General features: G+C 36.6%; 1 protein-coding gene across 8 annotated transcripts in view; it reads left to right on the forward strand.

The window, feature by feature from the left end:
- Positions 1-20415, forward strand: part of Abcb7 (ATP binding cassette subfamily B member 7) — a 155323-nt gene that overhangs the window by 52260 nt on the left and 82648 nt on the right. For 6 of the 8 annotated variants that reach the window (XM_008837681.2, XM_029565687.1, XM_008837678.3 and 3 more), the window contains 3 exons: positions 4099-4176; positions 6006-6092; positions 16313-16432. In XM_008837681.2, coding sequence (XP_008835903.1) covers positions 4099-4176; positions 6006-6092; positions 16313-16432 — 285 coding nt within the window. The remainder of the gene's footprint in view (positions 1-4098; positions 4177-6005; positions 6093-16312; positions 16433-20415) is intronic. The other 2 variants (XM_029565689.1, XM_029565691.1) reach the window with 1 other exon arrangement.

Raw genomic sequence — 20415 nt, forward strand, 5'->3', positions numbered from 1 at the left:
TGTGAATGGGAGGGTTTCCCTGTGCTCTTTCTCTGACTGCTTGTCATTGGTATATAGAAAGGCTATAGACTTTTGTAGGTTAATTTTGTAACCTGCCACTTTACTGAATTTGTTAATAATTTATAGGAGTTTGCACGTGGAATTTTTGGCATCCCTTTGATATAATATCATATCATCTGCAAAAAGGGATAATTTGAACTCTTCTTTTCCAATTATTTAAGAGTATTTAATGTTCTCACAGAGGACCTGGGTTTAGTTCCCAGCACTCACATGGTCGCTCACAACCTCTATAACTCCAGTTCCAGTAATCTAATGCCCGCTTCTTACCTCTGCAGGCACCACCATGCACACGGTTCATATAAAAAGATATTTGCAGTAGTTCTATAGTGTTGATGAATGGTTCTCTTTATCAGTGTATAGATGCGGTTTTTGAATTGAAGTCTCCTTTATCAGATAGCAGAATAGCTCTGCCAGCTTGGTTTTTGTTTTTGTTTTTGTTTTGGCTTCCATTTGCTTAATAGGTTAATTTCCATCCTTTGTTAGTTTGTGAGTGTTCTTATCAATAAGCTATGTGTCTTATAGACAACAAGTAGATATATCCTTTTTTTTAATCCATCCAGTCACATACTCTGCATCTTTTAAATGATGAATTGAGGCCATATGCATTTACGGCTGTTATGGAGAAGGATTTGATATCTTCTACGGTTTTGGCCATTGATCCATTTGGTTGCATTATTGGTAGTTTTTTTTTTCTTCATCCCCTGTTAATATTGGGAGTTTGCTGGTTTGTTGGATTACTTTTCAGCTCTCCTTTGTTCTTTTATTCTTGTGAAATGGGTTTTTTTCCTGTTCTCATGGATAAGATTATCTTTCTTGTTCCTCTTGGTATAGTACTTCTATTAAATATTTTCTACAGTGCTGGCTTTTTGTCATAAATTGCCCAATGTTTTGCTTTCCTTGAAATAGTCTTCATTTTTCATCTATTTAAAAAAATAACTGCAGAGCACACAATCTTTCTTGGCAGTTATTTACTTTCAAGATCTGAAATATATCATGCCATGCTTCTCTGGCTTTTAGGTTTGCTAATGAGAGGTTTGATGTTACTCATGTTTTTGCCTTTGTAGGTAAGTTAACTTTTTCCCCTTATAGCTTTTAATATTGATTCTTTGCTTTGCATTCTTGGCATATTGACCAAAAATATGCTGTAGAAAGTTTCTTTTCAGGGTATGCTTATTTGGGGTTGTAAGTGCCTCTTTGTGTTTGGATGTCCATTTATTTTTATAGGTTTTGGAAATTTTCTGCTGTAATTTCATTAAATAGTTTCTGCCCTCAGTCTTTATCTTTGATTCTTATTCTACCCCATAGATTCTTAGATTTGGTCTCCTTAAATATTTTTATTTTATTTTTTATATGTACGAGTGTTTTGGCTGCATGTATTTAAGTGTACCCATGTGTTTGGCAGTTCTTGCAGAGACCAGAAGCAGATGTCAGATATCCTGGAACTGGAGTTACAGATGGTTGTTGGCTGCCATGTGGGTGGTGGAACTGAACTTGAGTCTTCTTGAAGAGCAGCCAGTGCTCGTAACCACTGAATCACCTCTCCATCCCTGAGATTTGGTCTCTTGAACTTATCCAAGAGTTCCTGGAAATTTTGGTCTTACTTATATTTTTATATATGTGTGACTATATAGTTGTCTCAACCTTATCCTCGTCTCTGAAATTTTGTTTTGCTTGGCTAAGTGTATTGGTGATGCTTGCCACTGTGTTTTTTATTTGATTGACTGACCTTTATTTCCAGCATTTCTCTTGACTTCTTTTCCAGAGTTTCTGTTTTCTTGCTGAATTTCTCCTCCATGTTTTAAATTTTTTTCTCCAAATTGCTGACTATTTCATCCACTTTGCCCACTTTGCTAACTTTTTCATCTAGGACCCGAATTAATTTCCATACTTCATTTATCTGTTTGAGTTCTCTGTGTTGCCATTGATCCTTTTTAAATGTATGACTTGGAAATCTCTTTCTGGTAGTGCAGTTCCTCATCTTCGGTTTCTGATATTAAGGACTTGTGAGCTTGTCATAGTGACTTGTTTTCTAATTTTTATGTGTGTTTCTCATGTGTTTTGCACATCTCTTGTGATGGTTGTGACCTCATTTTTTCCCTTTCCTCCTCTCCTGGTACTTTCTTTTCACTTGGATTTATGCTCTTTAATGGCAAAGCTGATCTAGTAACAGATACAACAGTCTCAGTGTTAACTTGTAATAGAAGACACTTGTATGCTTACTTCACTTGTGTGTCCTGAATAAAGGTCAGAAACAGTGATACTAGGTTACTGATTGGGTAAAAATGTAGTTATGGTATTTATTATTTTTATTTTCTACGTATTAGTATATTGTTTGCATGTATGTAAGTGTACCTGTGTCATGCAGTGACCATAGAGGTCAGAAGAGGATGTTGGATCCCCTGGAACTTGAGTTATGGAAAGATGTCAGCCTCTATGTGGGTGCTGGGAACTGAACCAAGGTCTTCTACAAGAGCAGCCAGTGCTCATAACTGCTGAGCCATTTTGCCAGCCCCTAGTTACAGTGTTTTTAGAGCTAAGGATATTAATATTCTCTTAGAGAAATGAGGAGGGAATGAGAAAAAGAGGAAAAGAGTCACTAATGAGTTAAAAGGAAAGTATGTTGTTTATGAGAAATAACAGAGAAAATATTATGGAGTAAGTGGCAGGGAAAAGAAGGACAGCCCTAAAAGCCTGTTCAGCCATGAGGCAAGCTAAAACAAAACTAAGCAATTATAGCACAAAAGTGTAGATAGAAAGTTAAAAATGCGATAAAATAAAAATAGAAGATATAACCTTAGTCAATGTCACACCTGGTTGGAATGCTGTGGTTTCTCCTTTCTCCTGCATTGTGTTTTGTAGCCGACTCTGCAGGTTGAGGGTAGGAGACTGCTAGTCTTAGTAATTCAAACAAGTTAAGTCAAGTTTGCCTTTCCTGTAGTGAAAGATTTTTGTATGGATACTCAATGCCTCCAGAATTCCCTAGCTTGAGACCCCCTCACGTACTGGTTAAAGCTTTGTCTCTGATCTTTTTTTTTTTTATTAAAAATTTATTTATTTTTTTAAAAAATTTTATGTGTATGCGTGTATTGCCTGCATGTAGGTAAGTGCACCCATGTTGTGCAATGTCCGTGGAGGTCAGAAGAGGCTGTCAGATCCCCTGGGACTGGAGTTATGAACAGTTGTTAGGTGCCATGTGGGTGCTTGGATTCGAACCCGGGTCTTCTGCAAGAACAGCCAGTGTTCTTAACCACTGAGCCATCTTTCCAGCCTGTCTCTGATCTTTTGTGGCATGTTCTTTTTACTTGTGGAACTTTCTGTAACCAAGGCTCTGAAGAAGTGGGAAGGCTCACCCACCTGTTACTGGTTGGCTTCTGGCATCATCCATTGTCAAGGCACCACGTTCAGCAACTTCTCTCTTTCCCATGTAGCATGCCCAGACAGTGGCAGGGGTGGTATCTTTTCAGGCTGTTATCTCCAGGGTAAATGTGGAAAATCTCCACTTCAGGCTACTGTGCTACACTGCTACCTCTGTCTCCACAATCTATTCCATTGGCTATTTCTGTTTGTGCTGCAGTACATCCAGCCCCTGGTTATGTCTAAGTACATCTTTCTGCAATTTGCTTTTCTTGTGTAACCTGTCTAGGGAGACAGAGCAGCTCCCAAGCAGCTAACACTAACCCTGGCCTTGTAGCATAATGTGGCTTGTTGCTGCTTGGTGTGTAAAAGCCATTTAAAAAAGAAGTGTTCTTGAAGACTTTAGAGGAATTTAAGAAACAAAGATTTTGAAAGGATGAACAAAAAGAAACAAAAAAAACTAGAGGAGCTAGGGGATGTAAAGAAAATTCAATTGGATATTTTTTTTAATGAGTAATGTAATTATTATCTACTTTTTGTCCTTTTAGGTATGTATTAAAGACATAACAATCTCTACACTGGCAATGGTTTTGATTTTATAAATGTTTATGAACAAAAGAATAATCCCTAAATAATAAGTGTCCACTCTGAAACTCTGTCCTCACTTTTTAATATCTTCAATAGAACCCAGAATCATTAAGAAATGCTACGTGGCAGAGATGGGGAAAAGACAATTCAAGACAGTTACTAGATGCTACAAAGGTAAGATTTAGCCAACATTTCTATATCTAGTAGGAAAAGTATATAAGCCCATGGAACATTTCCTAATTTATGCTTCCTATTTATTGTATATTTTACATTTCCCAAATACTTTCCCTTTTCATGTGTTCTATAAATACTGGCAGGAAGGTATGCTTCTACTTCGAGGAATGCAGAGAGAAATGTTGGTATCTCTCTAGTAGTGTAGAAATGTCTGAATATCATGAGATCAGTGCCAACTAGAGTAACATTTTCAGAAGACTTTTTATAAATGCAGTGGCAGCTTGGTGACACTTAAATCTATCCTAATTTATATCTGTTACATGGAATGTTGTAGTTTTCCAAGTGAGTGAGTTTCCCTTACCTTAAAAGATACTCAGATAAGAGATTGCCAAGGGATTCTGAGCTTTTTAGAGCCCATGGGATAAGTGATACTGAGTTTGCATATTGATGAGGATTACTTTTCACTGCTAATTTAAGTGAAAGGTTATGTTTTATATTTCCCACTGCTTTAAAATGAGACTTGTAAGTTTTCATGCTAGAAAAAGAAGAGAAAATTAGAAGACCGTCTGTATCCTAGGAGCTTTATTTTTCTTCCTGATTAATAATCATTTGCTTTTAAGGTATAAAACATTGTTCTACTTTATACAAAGACTATGCAAATGAGTTGGTTTTCCATTTTAAAAAATTTTATTAATTTTTTATTTTATGTGTATGAGCGTATTGCCTGCATGTGTGTAGGTGCAACATGTCATGCGATGCCTGCGAAGGTCAGAAGAGGGCATTGAATCCCCTGGAACTAGAGTTCTGGATGGTTATTAGCTGCCATATGGGTGCTGGGATTCAAACCCAGGTCCTCTGCAAGAGCAGACAGCACTCTTAACCGCTGAGCCATCTCTCCAGCCCCAGTTTTCTGTTATTTAAAGATTTAATTTATCTTTAAGTGGAAAATATGCTTAATCTTCTCATTGTCCAGGATACGACTAAATTTATTTAGAATTTAGTCTTTTGCTTTGTTGAAGACCTCATGTCTTGTTTGCTATTCTTCAGAACCCTTGATAAAATACTTGTTGCTTAGCTTTAGATGAAAAAAAAATGTCAGAGAAAGATGCTGTCAGGTTTAAAATCACCTTTTGATGATTTCTTTTTACAAAATATTTTAAGATTGTTGATCTAAAAATCATTAGCACATTTATGGCAATTACTTTTTGCGTCTCAAGTGGTATGAACAAGAAGGGACTTTTGCTTTTTATAATTTCATTTTAATAGCTTATCTCTGAGCTGGTATATAGTATCGATTCATATTTATGCAGTAGAAAAAAATATGTGCAAATGACTAGAGCGTAAGATAAAGTACTAAAAATACCTTGCTTCTAAATAGGTATGTAAGACATAATAATATAAAGGACCAGTTGTTTAAAATTAACTATTAATTATAAAATATGTCTGCAAGAAGAGCAAGCGAACTGCCAATCATTAACTATATTATCTTTCCTTGCCTATAGTAGAGAACAGATTGTAGCATTACAATGAGTGACAGTAAGAGAGTTAGAATAACTCACATAAAAGTATGATGTAAGCTAAATAATAATAAATAATAAACTTTAATTTCAAAAGTGATTACAGAAGGTAGCTAGACTATTTAAATATTCCTTGTCTAAATTTAATTGTATGCTGATTCTGAATATGTTTCGCTTTACTGTGCCCATCTACATGCTCTACGTTTGATTTTGTTTTGGGGATAGTTATTAGGTTAGATTAAGGCAGATTTTTAAACATTTAAAATTCTGAGATAGCTAATAAATATACTGTTTGGTATCATTGTTAACTAGACTCTTCAGACATGGCCACTGATAGAAAAGAGAACATGTTGGCATGGTCACGCGGGAGGAGGACTCCATACAGACCCAAAAGAAGGGGTAAGTGTGAATAGCAATAACTTTAAAAATTAATTTAAAAAGAAGTGAATAACAACTGACTGGAAATTCTTGTTGATGGTTCTGGTATGGAAGGTATATCTTTAAGCCTATCATATTCTAGCATTTTTGATTGGCTCATGTACTAATGCTTTATAGTGTAGAAACCCCTGTTCACATTCCTTTTCCCATTGTGATATATATTGCTAGCCTTTCTGGGTGTTTCAGAACTAACAAAGTATAATATGATAGCATTTTTAGAAAATTAGGCCAAGGAATAATATTTTTTTATTCATGTGTTAGTATTTTGCATGATATTTGCTGGTTTTTAGGACTGTCTCCAGGGACTCGCAAGGATAGTTGCCAATAATGCTCTAAATACAACCAAAAACATGTTGATTAATCAAGAAGATTCAGTCACTTCTCTTAAGCTGCAACTGAACAAGAATTTCAAGTAACTTTTTTGTATGTTTTGGATTGTTTAAATGTTGGCAGCATTTATCCAACAATAAAATTTTGATATTGGCGAATTAAAAAAGAAGCAATAAAAACTTTAAGATAAAATATAACAAAGCAGAGCCGGGCGTGGTGGTGCACACCTTTAATCCCAGCACTCAAGGGGCAGAGACAGGCAAATCTTTTGTGAGTTTGAGGCCAGCCTGGTCTATGTAGTGAGTTCCAGGGCAGCTGGGGCTAAAGACCCCCCCCCAAATAAGAAAGCAAATATCATTGTAATATTTTATATTTCATCTTTACATCTTTGCTCCTTTTCTTCTGTCCTCTTTGTATTACTTTAGCCTTGTTGGCTAACTGGAATCATTAAACTACTAGGGCTTAGCAATCAAATAGAAAAGAGACATAGTATGTAATTGTTGTTAAGAGTCTCAGCTCTGTAACCACACTGCCTCTGTCACTTCCTAATGGATGATCTTGAGCAAATTACTGAATCTCTGGGTGCTTCAGTTTCTTCATTGAAGAAATTTAAGCACCAGTCATGGTGACACATGACATTAATACCTACACTCGGGAGGCAGGTAGATCTCTGTGAGATTGGTGCCAGCCTGGCCCATAGAGAATTGCAGAACAGCTGGGGCTATAAGGAGATTCTGTTTCAAAACAATAACAACAAAACAAAACAAATATAGAACAGAAACTGACTGGGGCAACCCTTCAGTCAGCTAACTGGAGGCCTGATCAAGAGAGATTGAAAATGTCATAGAAGAATAGAGTATCCAGTCAGATAAGGCTTCCAAGTAAAGGAACAAATAGCAATTGCTAGAGATAGCATCATCAAGTCACATTCTTATAACATCCAACAGAAGCCAAGTAGGGAAATTGAGGTAGTCAGGTGGAGTTCCTGATTAGGTTTTCTTTCTGTGGATGAGCTTCTCATGACTGAACTTGCAGCTTCTCTTTATATCATGAGATAAAGAATAGCAGCCTCTGTTAGAAAGAGTTTACCTTCTAGCTGTTTTCACAGGCGTAATGTTTTTACTCTTGGGTTGTTTTGTTCTTCTCTTCCCTCCCTGTCACAGACTTAGTGGGGCCATCAGATCCCCAAATAAGGGGTCGTGAAGGGTACTTCTTGACAAATATGCTCAGCTCTGAAGTACGGAGAGGGTTGGCAACTCCACTTTCAGAGCCAACTTCTCAGTGAATTAAAACAGCACATGACAGTTTACCAGTATATTGTACATTACACTGTTAGTGAACTTAGTTTGTCCTGTGCTCTTAATAAGGACATAAATAATACATAACTTAATGAAAGGACTACTTACTTTTATTAAAGATTCTGTTTCATAGTCTTTGTTATGTTAGAAATACTTCATTGATTGAATACAGTCTGAAGCCTATGGTATTAAAAGGGAGATTAGCACCTGCTAGAGCAGTCAGAGAACTTTGGCATAAATCTTGACATAATCAGAAAAGATGAAACAGAAACCTGCAGTGGTTAAAATGGGGCAATTGGGAAGATAATGAATCTCTAAGCTTGCAAGATGAGTAGGCATCCAGACCAGTGCATAACAATACCTGGATGGTATGGGGAGACAGTTTTCTAGCTCTGATTTCATACCTTGGCAAGCAACTGTAGAACCTTCATTTGATTTATCAACTTGACTTACTTTGGGGATAACAAACTCACGAACTAGTCAATGTGAGCGTCCCTCTGCTTGGTATTTACTTTTTTATTGTAAATTGTTAAATGGACTGTTAGGTACAAATCCATTTCATCTGTACGGTAATCCATTTTTCCTCAGGTACTAATCATCACTGGATAAGCTCATCATTGAAATTTCGAGCTTACAGAGCTTAGAAAACAAACCCTGAGTTGTAGAGAAAATAACAATGATTGTAAAGCCTTTCCTAACAATTTGTATTTTCCTCTCACATTCCAAACTCATTACACTTATGATAACATAGGAGAATTTCTCTGTTTTCTCTCTGGAGCTTTCTTTTAGGCATCTCCTGAACTTACTTGTCTTCTTTTGACCTAATTTTTATCAAGCTACTGTTATCTCTTACAATACTGAAGGATTCATTTTAATTATTCCTTTCAATGAAGTTGCCTTTAGCTTGGGTTGAGGAGACAGTTTTCATTTCTGAATGATTTGTCCTGAAATTGTGTTAAATTAGTTCTTTAGGGAGATGACATTCAGTCTTTATGCCAGATTTTTACAAAACAGGTACTATTCCAAAGGGTTTTTTTGTGTGTGTGTGTGTATTTTACTTCTTTATCACAAGTTTTGTCGCTAAGTAGTTTATTTCATTTTGTCAGAGAGCAGTGGACTTCACTCTCTTGAAAGGAGTGAACTCTCAGCAGATACATTTGCTGTTAATTTGTGCTTAGCAACTTTTTTTGGCAAGCAATACAAAATTACGTAACAAGAAAAATATGTGTTGAATTTATTAATATAGTTATATTTGAATATGTAAAAATTCTACCAAGTGAATTGCTTTAGATATTTTAGTTTTTAAATTCTCATACCCTTTCTATGTAGTTATTAAGTATAGGTGATCTCCTATACTGCATCTGGCATGAGACGTCCACCCTGCTAGTCACGTTATATTGAATAGTGTTACATGTGAGTAACAGCATTTGTGACTTTCCAGTTATGGTTAGTAAATGTTGACCCAGGTGCTTCTACTTTGACTTATGCATAGTCACATGCCTCATGATGAGGTTTTGGTCAACAAGGGACAGTGGTAGCCTCTTAAGATTGTTAGTGGAACTGAAAAATTCCCACTTCTTAGTAAACACATGGCTGAATAAGGGGCAAGAGAAAAGAAAAGTACAGGCAGAAAAAAAAGGAGAACAATTCTCTAGAAAATTCCAGTGAAGGGAGCTTTGCAGACCTCAAGCTTCTTAACAAGTTTGAAAACATAGGGGCTAGGGAGATGGCTTAGTGGGTGAAGTCCTTCCTGCAGAAGCATGAGGATGTGAGTTCCAATCTCTAACACCCATGTATAAAGCTGATAGTCATGGTATGTACCTTGTAACCCTTGTGCTAGGTGTGGAGACAGGAGGATCCCGGAGCTCACTGGTCAGCCAGTCTAGCCAAGCAGCCAGTGAGACATCCTGTCTCAAAAAATAATGTGGAGAACTAATTGTTGGAGATGTCTTGACATTACCCTCTGGCCTCCACATATTCTTACACACATACCACACACATCTCTCCCCCACACAAAGTCTGAAAACACAGACTCCAGCTTTGTAAGGTTTTCGTTAATAGAGAGACATGTTTATGGTATATTTTCTGCTCACAAACAAGTCTGATGGAAACAGAAACAAGCCAAGTAAACCACCATGGGCACGTTTCTGGAAATAGTATCACTGCCCCATCAAGAAACTTAGGCATGTCCTTTGGGAGATATTCCACAGGCAGTATTGTCATCATGAGGAATGAAAGCTCCATGTGTGTTAAATACATTGTTCCTGAAGACTGTTGAGTGCGACGAAATAAAGAGAATATAGGACAGTAATCTTGATTATTCTGGCAGTGTGTAGAGTTAGGTTAATATGTCTGTTTGTGTATTCATTTTTTGTATATTTAAAAAGCTTGACGTAAAATATATAAATAAAAAATAGAGAAGCTTACAGAATAATGATATAAAAACAATGGCATATCATTTTGTGGACGTATAAAATGTGTGTTTTAAGCTACGTGTGTTAGCTACATTTCATTGCTATGACAAAATGCCTTAGAGAAACAATCTAAAAGGAGGAAGATTTATTTTGATTCATAGTTTCACAAATTTTGTTTATCATTAGCCAATTCAGTTGTTCTTAGGCCTCTAGAAAGGCACAAGCATGGCAGAAGGACATGGTGGAAGAAAATCTCTATTCATAGCAGTCAGAAAGCTAAAAATAGCTAAGGAGAGAATAGGGACAGGGTATTTCCTTCAAAGGCAGGCCTCCAGTGACCCAGTTCTTTAGCTAGACCTCACCTCCTAATAGCCCCTTCATCTTTGAATTTAGCAATGGGTTAATGCATTGATGAGATTAGGACCCTTATGATCTAGTCACCTCTCAGTCATACCACCAGCTAAGAACAAAACTTGTACCACGCGAGCCTTTTTGGTGGACACGTCATCTCCTAACTATACCAAAGTCTTACTACAATGAGCCAAAAAGTTGTAAAAAGCTTATAAAGTAAAAAGTTATTAAGCCAAGGTTAATTAATTGAATTCTTTATTATATCCTAAGTGTGTCTATTTTACCTTTCCCATAGCATTTCTATATTTAGACATACATAATTACCACTATGTTACAGCTTCTTACAGTATTTGGTCTAGTAACATGTTGTACAGGTTTGTAGTCAAGGAGCAGTGGAGTTGACAGTAGCGCTTAAGTATGGAGTAGGCTAAGCCATCTAAATTTATATATGTATATTCTATGATATTTACACAACAAAATCACCTAGGTACACATTTCTCAGAATGTGTTTCTGTTCTTAGGAAATGACTATATTTGATTTTGACCTATTATGCTGTGATTGGGCTGTTTTGTATTCCTATGTGCAAGGAGATGTTTCTTTAATTATTTTTCTTAACCTGTCTAGCTTCGTTAAGCTTATAAAGCTATGTATTAAAACTAAATTAATCATTTTAAACTATTCAAAGTTGTAGTGGTTTAATAAATCAAGTATTAGATATGATTCAAGTATATGAATAAAATTGGTCCTTGTGTGTCTTAAAAGAAAAATAAATTAATTGAATGAATATTTATTGAGCATTGTTTCTGATATTGGTCAAGGTTGTTTTTCTGGTACCTGTTTTGTGTTTTGTTTTGTTTCTCTTGGGCTACCTTGTTTTTGGTTACGTCCTTCCCATCTTCTAGCTGTATGACAGTTCCAAACTTTTTTCTTTTAAATATATTTCTAGAACAGAAGCACAATAGAATTTTTGTTCGTATTCAAAGATCTTTGTGAGTCAATTCAAATTTGTTTTGCTACCTTTGTATTTTTTTTTCCCGAATCTTGCTGCTTTCCTTTAATTATGCCCAATTTCAAAATATAGTTGAGAAATTTCTTTTTACAGTTTATTTGTATTGTGTTAAATTTTGTGTATCTGTATGGGGATATGTGACAGTGAATGCAGGTTTCCTCAAAGGTCAGAGGTATCAGATCCCTTTGGAGCTGGTGTTACAGGCAGTTGTAAGCCACCCTATGTGTGTATGTTGTCTTCTGCAAAAGCAATACAAATACTCTTAAAACCGCTGAGCTATCTCTCCAGCTCTGAGGTATTTTTTTTTTAAATCTGTTCCCCCTGTAAATGTAGTTTTAGGGCAAATTCCCAGTTCCAGCAATCCCAATTCAACTAGCTAAGTGTGGCCACACCTCCCAATATATTGATTAAAGAGAGGAGTTATGGGAAAAGCAGAGAAAAGAGATTTAATTAGTCTTCTGGAAAGAGGAGCAACATAGTCAGGGCACTGACCTAAGCTTTAGGTTTAACTAGAGGAAAAATTGGGCTGAGGAGCAAGAAGTATACATAGTAAACCAGTCCTGGTCAGGGGGTGCTCTGCTTGATCATTGTCTCAGTTCCTGTTCTGTTAGGTGGTCAGAAGAAGTTACTGATGTCATTGCTTGAAGGGATTTATCTACTTCCCAGAAAATGATTTACTTCTCCTCCAGGGTACAGCCTCACCCTTATGGATAATTGCTCTCACCTAGGGACCTTGGGGTGGGGGTCCTGTCCTCCCAGGCATTGCTTTTCCTGGAATCCAAGGTGATTGTAAGTTTAGGACAATGACTCTCAGGTCTGTGTTTTCAGTTTTGAAGGAGGGTAAGCTGGGTTAGGTAGACACTCCATAATGATTCTTATGCTTATGCAGTCAAACAAGAGTCTGAACCAAAATTGTTTTGTGTTTAAAAAAAAACCAGACATAAAATGAATACAGAGACACCAGGCTTTCATCCAGTTTTTAGTTACCCTGAGCCCAAGTGAAGAATCAGTATTTTTTAGTAAAAGCTTGATATACTCAGTCAGTACTAGTTTTTCATTGTAATGGTACTTAAATATCATTTCAGCGTTTTAAATTTGAGCCTGTTTAGATACAGCAAGAAGGCCACATTGTATGTATTCTCTTAATAGTGAAGGAAAGAAGATGCACTCCTATTTTTGTAGGCCTTTAACGAATATTTCTATAGCATTCAACTTTAGAAAGCTTTTTTGTCTTGTTGTAGTCATTGTTGACACAGAAGTACAATTCTCACATGGGATAAGAGATGATAGTTTATTCTGGAGCCAAGTAAGAGTGACCATGGCCAGGTTACTTCAAATTTCATGTTGCAACATGGTACTAATAAATATATAATATATTAATAAATAATAATAAATAGATAATAAATAAATAAATGAGTGACCAGACTCAGGTTACTCCAAGTTTCATGTTGCAACATGGTAACAGTATCATGAAGTTTCTGTAGTAATAGAACAAAGAAAAGCCACAAATCAAGACATTTTTTAAATACTTGGTAGAAACGTTAAGTAGGCAGTTACAGCAAAAGAGAAATCTCAGCTATAGGCTTCAGATGCTATCCGATGGCCTTCTTAGCTTTATGTTTGGTGGGAGCTAGGGCTTTTTTAAGTTAACACATTCCTAAAGGATTTTTATCTCTTACTCACAAGATATTAAGTCTGAAAGAAAGGTGGGCAAGGCGTGGTTATTTAGGGACTAAAAATGGCCCAAAGATAAATTGTAAATAGGCTCTGGGTCTGCAGCATTCCAGACTCTCCACAGTCATTGAAGTGTTTGCTAATCAGTTGATCAGCCAAAGATGCAGAATTTTTCTGGAAACTTTACTTAATATCATCAGTATTTTGGGGGGGGGATTGGGTCTTGCTACAAAGCCCAGGCAGGCCTCCAACTCATGATTTTCCTACCTCTGCCTCCACTATATATATATATATATATATAATTCTGTGAAAATGATAAAGGGAAAAAAAGAATTTCATAGTTCTTATGTATAAAGGAGGCTTAAAAGCTTCTAGAATATCATCCATTACTTCAGGAATTTCAACACTGAGGAGGGCTTCATGTCCTTTAATCGTTGCTTGATTTTTTTGCCATATATTATGATACAGTTATTCCACAGAAAGTATTTTTCATCTTTTTAAAAGACTTTTTATTACACTTATTTTGTGTGTGTCTGTATGTGTGTGTGTGTGTGTGTGTGTGTATGTGTGTGTGTGTTGGTGCTTGTGTCAGCCTTGGTGGTAAGTGCTTTTGCCTATTTATTGAGCCATCTCGTGGGCCACAGCAAGTAGTATTTCAAATAACGCAACTTGTCATTATCTTTGGTAATTACATTTCTTCCCCTTTCTTTGACAATATGATTTTAAAGGGGTAAGCATGCTGTTATTGACATTATCTGTTATCAGTGAGCCAGGTTGAAAATGCACAGTTGATATCAAGGTGATGTTAATTCAGACTCAAGTTAGTGGCTAGGGTCTTTCTAGATTTAGATAACCTTTTGTCTTTCAGTCTTACCACTGGATGTGTAGGATGAAATAACTGGTAGTTTTAGAAGGTGGTTTATTATCTTTCAAATCTATACGGAGGTCAGCAGAAATAAGTTGGTTTTAAATTCTTTAAAAAATTACCTCAGGCTCTGAAATGCCTTTTTGATTTGGTCTCTACTTTTTTAAAAGACATATTTCAAACTTTGTAGTTTATCTAAACTCTAACTGAAGTCATGTCCTTTACAGCTTAATGGACTCATAATGCATGATTACACAACTTCAGAACCCATTTTGTTAAATGAAGTGGTGACATTTTATGCACTATTAAGCCAACTAGAATAATTTTCTTGCTCTTAGCCATAACTTCTCTGTGTCCCTATTGAAAAAATTCTGGGGTGTATTGTAGAACGTTTTGACAGGAGAGAGTGTTTTTAAAGATGTGTGGAAGCAGGGCCGTTTTTTCCATTACTCCATCAAGAAAAAGTAAGGCAAAAAACCTCATGAAATGGGAAAGTGGTTGAACTGCCCCCAGATTGTGTTTTAATGCATTAAATTATATTTATTTTGTAATTGTTCAATTGGAAAAAGTGAAATTTAAAATTATTGCCTCATTCTGTTTTTAAAATGTCTTACCAGTTATGAGAGCATGTGCATATGTGCAAAATAAAACATTAGGTTTTGCCATCTTAAGGATTTAAAGCAACTCAGGTTGGTAATCCTGTTTTCAACGTAACACAGACACTTTTATTTTTGTTACTCTTTGCACGATAAACTGACTAAAACAATAGCAAAATAGCTTGCTAAGCCTCATGAGGATGAACATAATACAAAAGTAACTCTGTGTTTATGATATATTGCCTTGGGTCTCTTATATGTTAACAGTTTTTGTTCATTCATTGCTATACAAATCTATTTTAAATTGTTTTCCCCTTTTGAAATGAGTTAAAAAATTTCTTCTTGCTATATATGAATTACAGAAAATATAAGCAAGTAAAAAGAATATAAAAACTTATTCTCCCCACTCATAGTTACTGTTCTTAACATTTTTGGGGGGTATTGCTTTCTAATTTTGTTTCTATTAAAACAACCCTGGCATAAAACATTGTTATAGCTAATTTATTTAAGTGTAAACTCTGGTTTAGAAGTTTTTTTAATTAAAATTTTAACTTTTATATAGCATACAAAATAATGTGTATCATCATGACATTTACATATATATATGTCCCTGGATAGTGCTTATATTTGTTCTACATGATTCTCTATTTTCCCTTGTCCCACTTCCCACTGGTTCCGTTCCTTTCACCAAACAGCTCTTCTTCCTTATCTATCTATCTATCTATCTATCTATCTATCTATCTATCTATCTATCTATCTATCTGTCTATCCTCTATCTATCTATCTATCTATCTATCTATCTATCATCTATCTATCATCAATCATCTGTCCGTCCATCCATCCATCCATCCATCCATCCATCCATCCATCCATCCATCCGTTTGTTTAATACATATACATTTCTTTCCCCTCATTACTGTACTGTCTTATTTCCTCATTGTCTGTCCCTTTAGACCCCTTTCTAGTGGTACATGATCCCCCTTCTATTTTGTATGTAAAGTCTATTTTTGAATATGGATTCCTCATTCTATATTGACTAAATACCTACCATATGTTCGCCATTGCATTTTATAGTGCTTTATGAGTAAAAAACAGAGTTAATGTGTAGATGGACTCAAACAGAACCATATCAGCCATGTTACAGACTCTGCTTTATAGTCCAAGAAAGATAAGCTGCTGCTTATGTGTTTCAAGCTATTAGAAGTATTTAATTAAAGGGAAAACCTTCTAGATAGGGAACAGAATGGATGCAAGGAGATAAATTAGGTTGTTATACTGTTTTAGGTATAAATTAGTTATAATTTGGATTATTGTAGTGATTGGAAATGGAAAATAGACAAATTCAAGAGATTTTTTAGGTAAAATAGAGTCATCTTGGAACATATTGTTCAGATTGTTTTTAGCATTAATTCCCAGAAATGAATTTTTGGGCACCAAGGGCAGAATTATTTTGAAAGAATGCTGTAGGTATGAAATTTCTTTCCAGATACATCATTTCAGAGTCTTCCCCACTAATAGTGTATTTGAGTGCTTTTGCCAGCAAAGAGAATTATATTTTTGTTTTCTAGAAATGAATATAACAGACTAAAAATTGTTTACATTTGAAATATGTTACTTACTGCTTTTTTTCTCTCTTTCAATAGTTAAAAGATGTCGATACTCAAAAAATCTTAAAAGCAATGCTTTCTTATGTGTGGCCCAAAGACAGGCCAGATCTTCGAGCTAGAGTTGCCATTTCCTTGGGATTTTTGGGAGGTGCAAAGGTAAGAATGGATGAAATCATGTGTTGTTTGCTGCATAATAGATACTATAACATTTACCAGTCATAAACCTTGGGATAATGGAACATAGCCAACTTTTAGGACTTTGACTTAGTTTGCCTAAATTTCATTTACTGAGTAGAAATTGTATGATGATTTCAGAACTTTTATGCTAAGTTCTGACTCAGAGGTCTGATAACCTTAACTTTGTGGAATTCATTCCTAAAACCAAATATAAGGTGTAGGAAAATTGCTTGTAACAAAACATAATGAGCTTTAAATAAGAAGTTCCTCAGAGCCTTGTTCGCACCTATTAATACACATTTCTCATAAATTGAAAAAAGACATTGTAGCCACATCCATAGCCATAAGTGGCAAATAACACCTTAACTTCAGAGAAAAAAATTGTGGAAAAAATAAAACGCACCTAAGTGCTTTCAGTGTGCTGACACCACCCTTCACCCCCGCCGCAGATGTTTTTAGCAACCTTCTCAGTTTCTCATTTTATTATAAATCAAACTTTATGACTCTTGAATTCTTTTAAAAAATTTTCATATATTTTTGTTTTAATGTGTATGAGTGTTTTAACTGCGTGTATGTAAGTACACCAGGTACATGCAGTGCCTGTGGAGGCCAGAAAAGGGTATTGAATCCCCTGAAGGTGTAGTTACTGACAGTTGTTAACCACCATATGAGTGCTGGGAATGGAACCTGAGGCCTCTGCAAGAACAATGTTCTTTACTGCTGAGCCATCTCTCTAGCCCTGATTCTGAGTTCTTCTTTTTAAAGAGTTATTTTATTATATTTTAAATTATGTTTATGTGTATGTGGGGGGGGGTTGGTGGTGGTTATGTGTCCATTGGTTCAATTGCCCACTGGATATACAGGCCTGATGTGGGTCCTGGGAAATGAGCTTGGGTCTTCTGGATGAACAATACTTGCCATTAACTCTAGAAATGTCTCTCTAGCTCCCATCAAATTCTGAGTTCTCCAGAAAATCAAAATCTTTTAATTTCAATTTGCTCAGATCTTTTTTTCTTTTCTTTTCTTTTCTTTTTTTTTTTGGCTTTTTGAGACAGGGTCTCCCTGTAGCCCCAGCCATCCTGGAACTCACTATGTAGACCAGGCTGGCCTTGAACTCACAGAGATCTGCCTGCCTCTGCCTCTGCTTCCCGAGTACTGGGATTAATCGCCTGGCTCAGATCTTTTTTTTTTTTGTTTAGTTTTTAACTATTTTTATTGATTATTTGAGAACTTAACACAATTCCCCTATCTCCATCCCATCCTACTGCCCCCCAACCTGTATTAATTTTAAGGCCTATGGATTCTGTGTTCCCCAAATGCTCTTGGTTGTTGGTCTGTCCCTTGGAGTCTGGTTAACCTACCAGCTTTCATACTCCTAAAGAAAACTGACTCTCCCTCTCCCAGCCTCTGTCAATTATCAATAGTTCCTCAACTAGGGCTGGGGCGGCTTGCCCACCTTCCGGGTCCATGCTGGGTCTTGTGCTTGCTGTCAAAAGCACTGTGGGTTCATATGTGCAGCTACCCTGTGGTATTCAGACCTCTGACTATTACAATCTTTCCACTTCCTTTTCTGCAATGATCCCTGAACCTTAGGAATAAAGGGTGTGATATAGGTGTCCTATTTAGGGCTGAGCACTCCACAGTCTCTTAGAATTCTCTACACATTGAACAGTCGTGGACCTGTGTATTAATTGCCATCTGCTGCAAGAAGCTGCTTCTGTGGTGAAGAGTTGAGAGATGTATTAATCTATGGGTATAACCATAAGTCACTAGGAATCAGTTTAATACCATGTCCATTTAGCAGGAAAATTGGTTAGCAGGATAGTTTGTTTTCCCCTATGGCCTGTGACCTATGTAAACATAGGTTCTTCACCCTGATAACAGTGTCAGGTATGGGCTCTGTCCAGTCAAGTAGGCCTTATATCCAATCCACTATTGCACTGGTGGGAAAATCTTGTCAGGCCAGTTGTTATTGTATCTCATAGGGTTCTCAGCTAGGTCTGATTAATGATTACTTTTCTCTTCTGGTAGTATGCAGGGCACCTTCTAGCACTGAAGCTTTGAAGTCAATACCGAGTTGAATTCTCCTTCTTTGTTTTACTACTCATGTATATAGTGTCTTCAGCAGTAGGGTCTTCCTGGTCAAGTTCTGGCAGATAACTAGGAGCAATGGTAATAGCTATTAGTGTTTGAGGGTGATGGAACCTCCAAGGCCCACAACTCCTAAAGAGGGAGTTCATTTCTGGCATGGGGCTTTTTATTTTCTAGCCTGTGGTATATGGTAGGGCCATTGAACACACATTGTAGTGTAACTACATTTATACTCTTTTTTATATTATATTTTAATTGAATTTTTGTGCATTTCATATAATAAATCTTAATGAAATTTAGACCCCCTCCCCCATCTACATCCCCTCATATCCTCCCACCACTGGATTTCATGCATTCTGACATATATGGTAAGGCCTATACCTGGTCAAGCATTTGTATCCAGATAGCCCTTGGTGCAGGTTCATCCACTGGAGTCTAGTCAGCATCACTCCCTTAAAGAAGATCAACTCTGTCCCTCACCAAACAGGGCTGCCAATGGTTCCTCAGCCTAGATGGGGGCCTGCTGCCCATTTTCCCAGTTCTATGCAGGGATTTTGTCTGATTCAGTCATCATGGGTCTTCTACATGCTGTCACCATTGTTGAAGTTCATGTGAGCAAGTTCCCAGAGTCCTGTAAGACTGTTTCCTTATGTTCATGCACCAAACCTGGCTCTTAAAATCTTCCTGCCTTCTCTTCTACAGTGGTTCCTGAGCCCTGGGTAAATGAGTTTTATTATAGGGTTCCTATCCACGGACATGCACTCTGCAGTCTCTTATTCTGTACACTGTGGCCAGTCGTGGCCTTCTGTGTGCATTACTCTGTTGCGTGAGTAAGCTTTGCTGCTGGGAGTCGAGAGATGCATTAGTATTGTCTCTACCCCTGTTCTGCTGTTTCATGAGCCTTAGGTGTAGAGGTTCCAGTGTAGATTGTGTCACTTAGGGCTGGAAATCTCTCATATATATATTCTCTGTGTGAGACCAGTTGTGGAACTCTGTACTATTGTCCAGCTTTTGCCAAAAAAAAAAAACTTTTTTTGATGAGTGGTGAATGGTATACTTGTCTGTAAATATAAAGCTCTATTTAGCATACAGTGAGAAAGGATGTGATGGAGGTAGGGTTTCTCTAGGATCTATGACCTCCAACCTTATGTATTTGGCTATGTTTACAGTGGCACATATGAGTTCCCTCCCATTGAACGGGGCTTTAAGTTCAATTAGATAGCTTTTGATTACCTTGATGAGTGGTGAATGGTATACTTGTCTGTAAATATAAAGCTCTATTTAGCATACAGTGAGAAAGGATGTGATGGAGATAGGGTTTCTCTAGGATCTATGACCTCCAACCTTATGTATTTGGCTATGTTTACAGTGGCACATATGAGTTCCCTCCCATTGAACGGGGCTTTAAGTTCAATTAGATAGCTTTTGATTACCTTCAAGATAAAAGTGCCACTACTACATCAATGGATTATATTCTTTTTATATTGCATATATATATATATATATCTTAAGAAGCTTCTAAATAATAGGTTTCAATATGACTTTTCCAAAAGTTATCCTTCCCTTTAGTCCCTCTTCTGCCTTGCCCTCCCATTCCCCACCCCATTTTTACCTTTCTTAAAGTCAGAGAAGCAGTTATCTGAAGGAGCAGTGCATTGTGGTGATGAGCATGGCCTTTGGATTCAGATTGCCTGCATTCTGCCTTTAACTAATATTTTACTTTGAGCAAGTTGTTTAGTCTCCATGCTTGTTTCAGAATTTGTAAAATGCATACATTAAGTAAACTAGTATGCAAACGGTTTATTATGCAACTTGTATCTGGCAAATTATAAGACATAGTATAGATGGTAAAATTAAAGCCACAATGCACA

Source organism: Nannospalax galili, unplaced genomic scaffold (genome assembly GCF_000622305.1).
Source record: "Nannospalax galili isolate Female #2095 unplaced genomic scaffold, S.galili_v1.0 scaffold238, whole genome shotgun sequence".
In the NCBI taxonomy this organism is placed as follows: Eukaryota; Metazoa; Chordata; class Mammalia; order Rodentia; family Spalacidae; genus Nannospalax; species Nannospalax galili.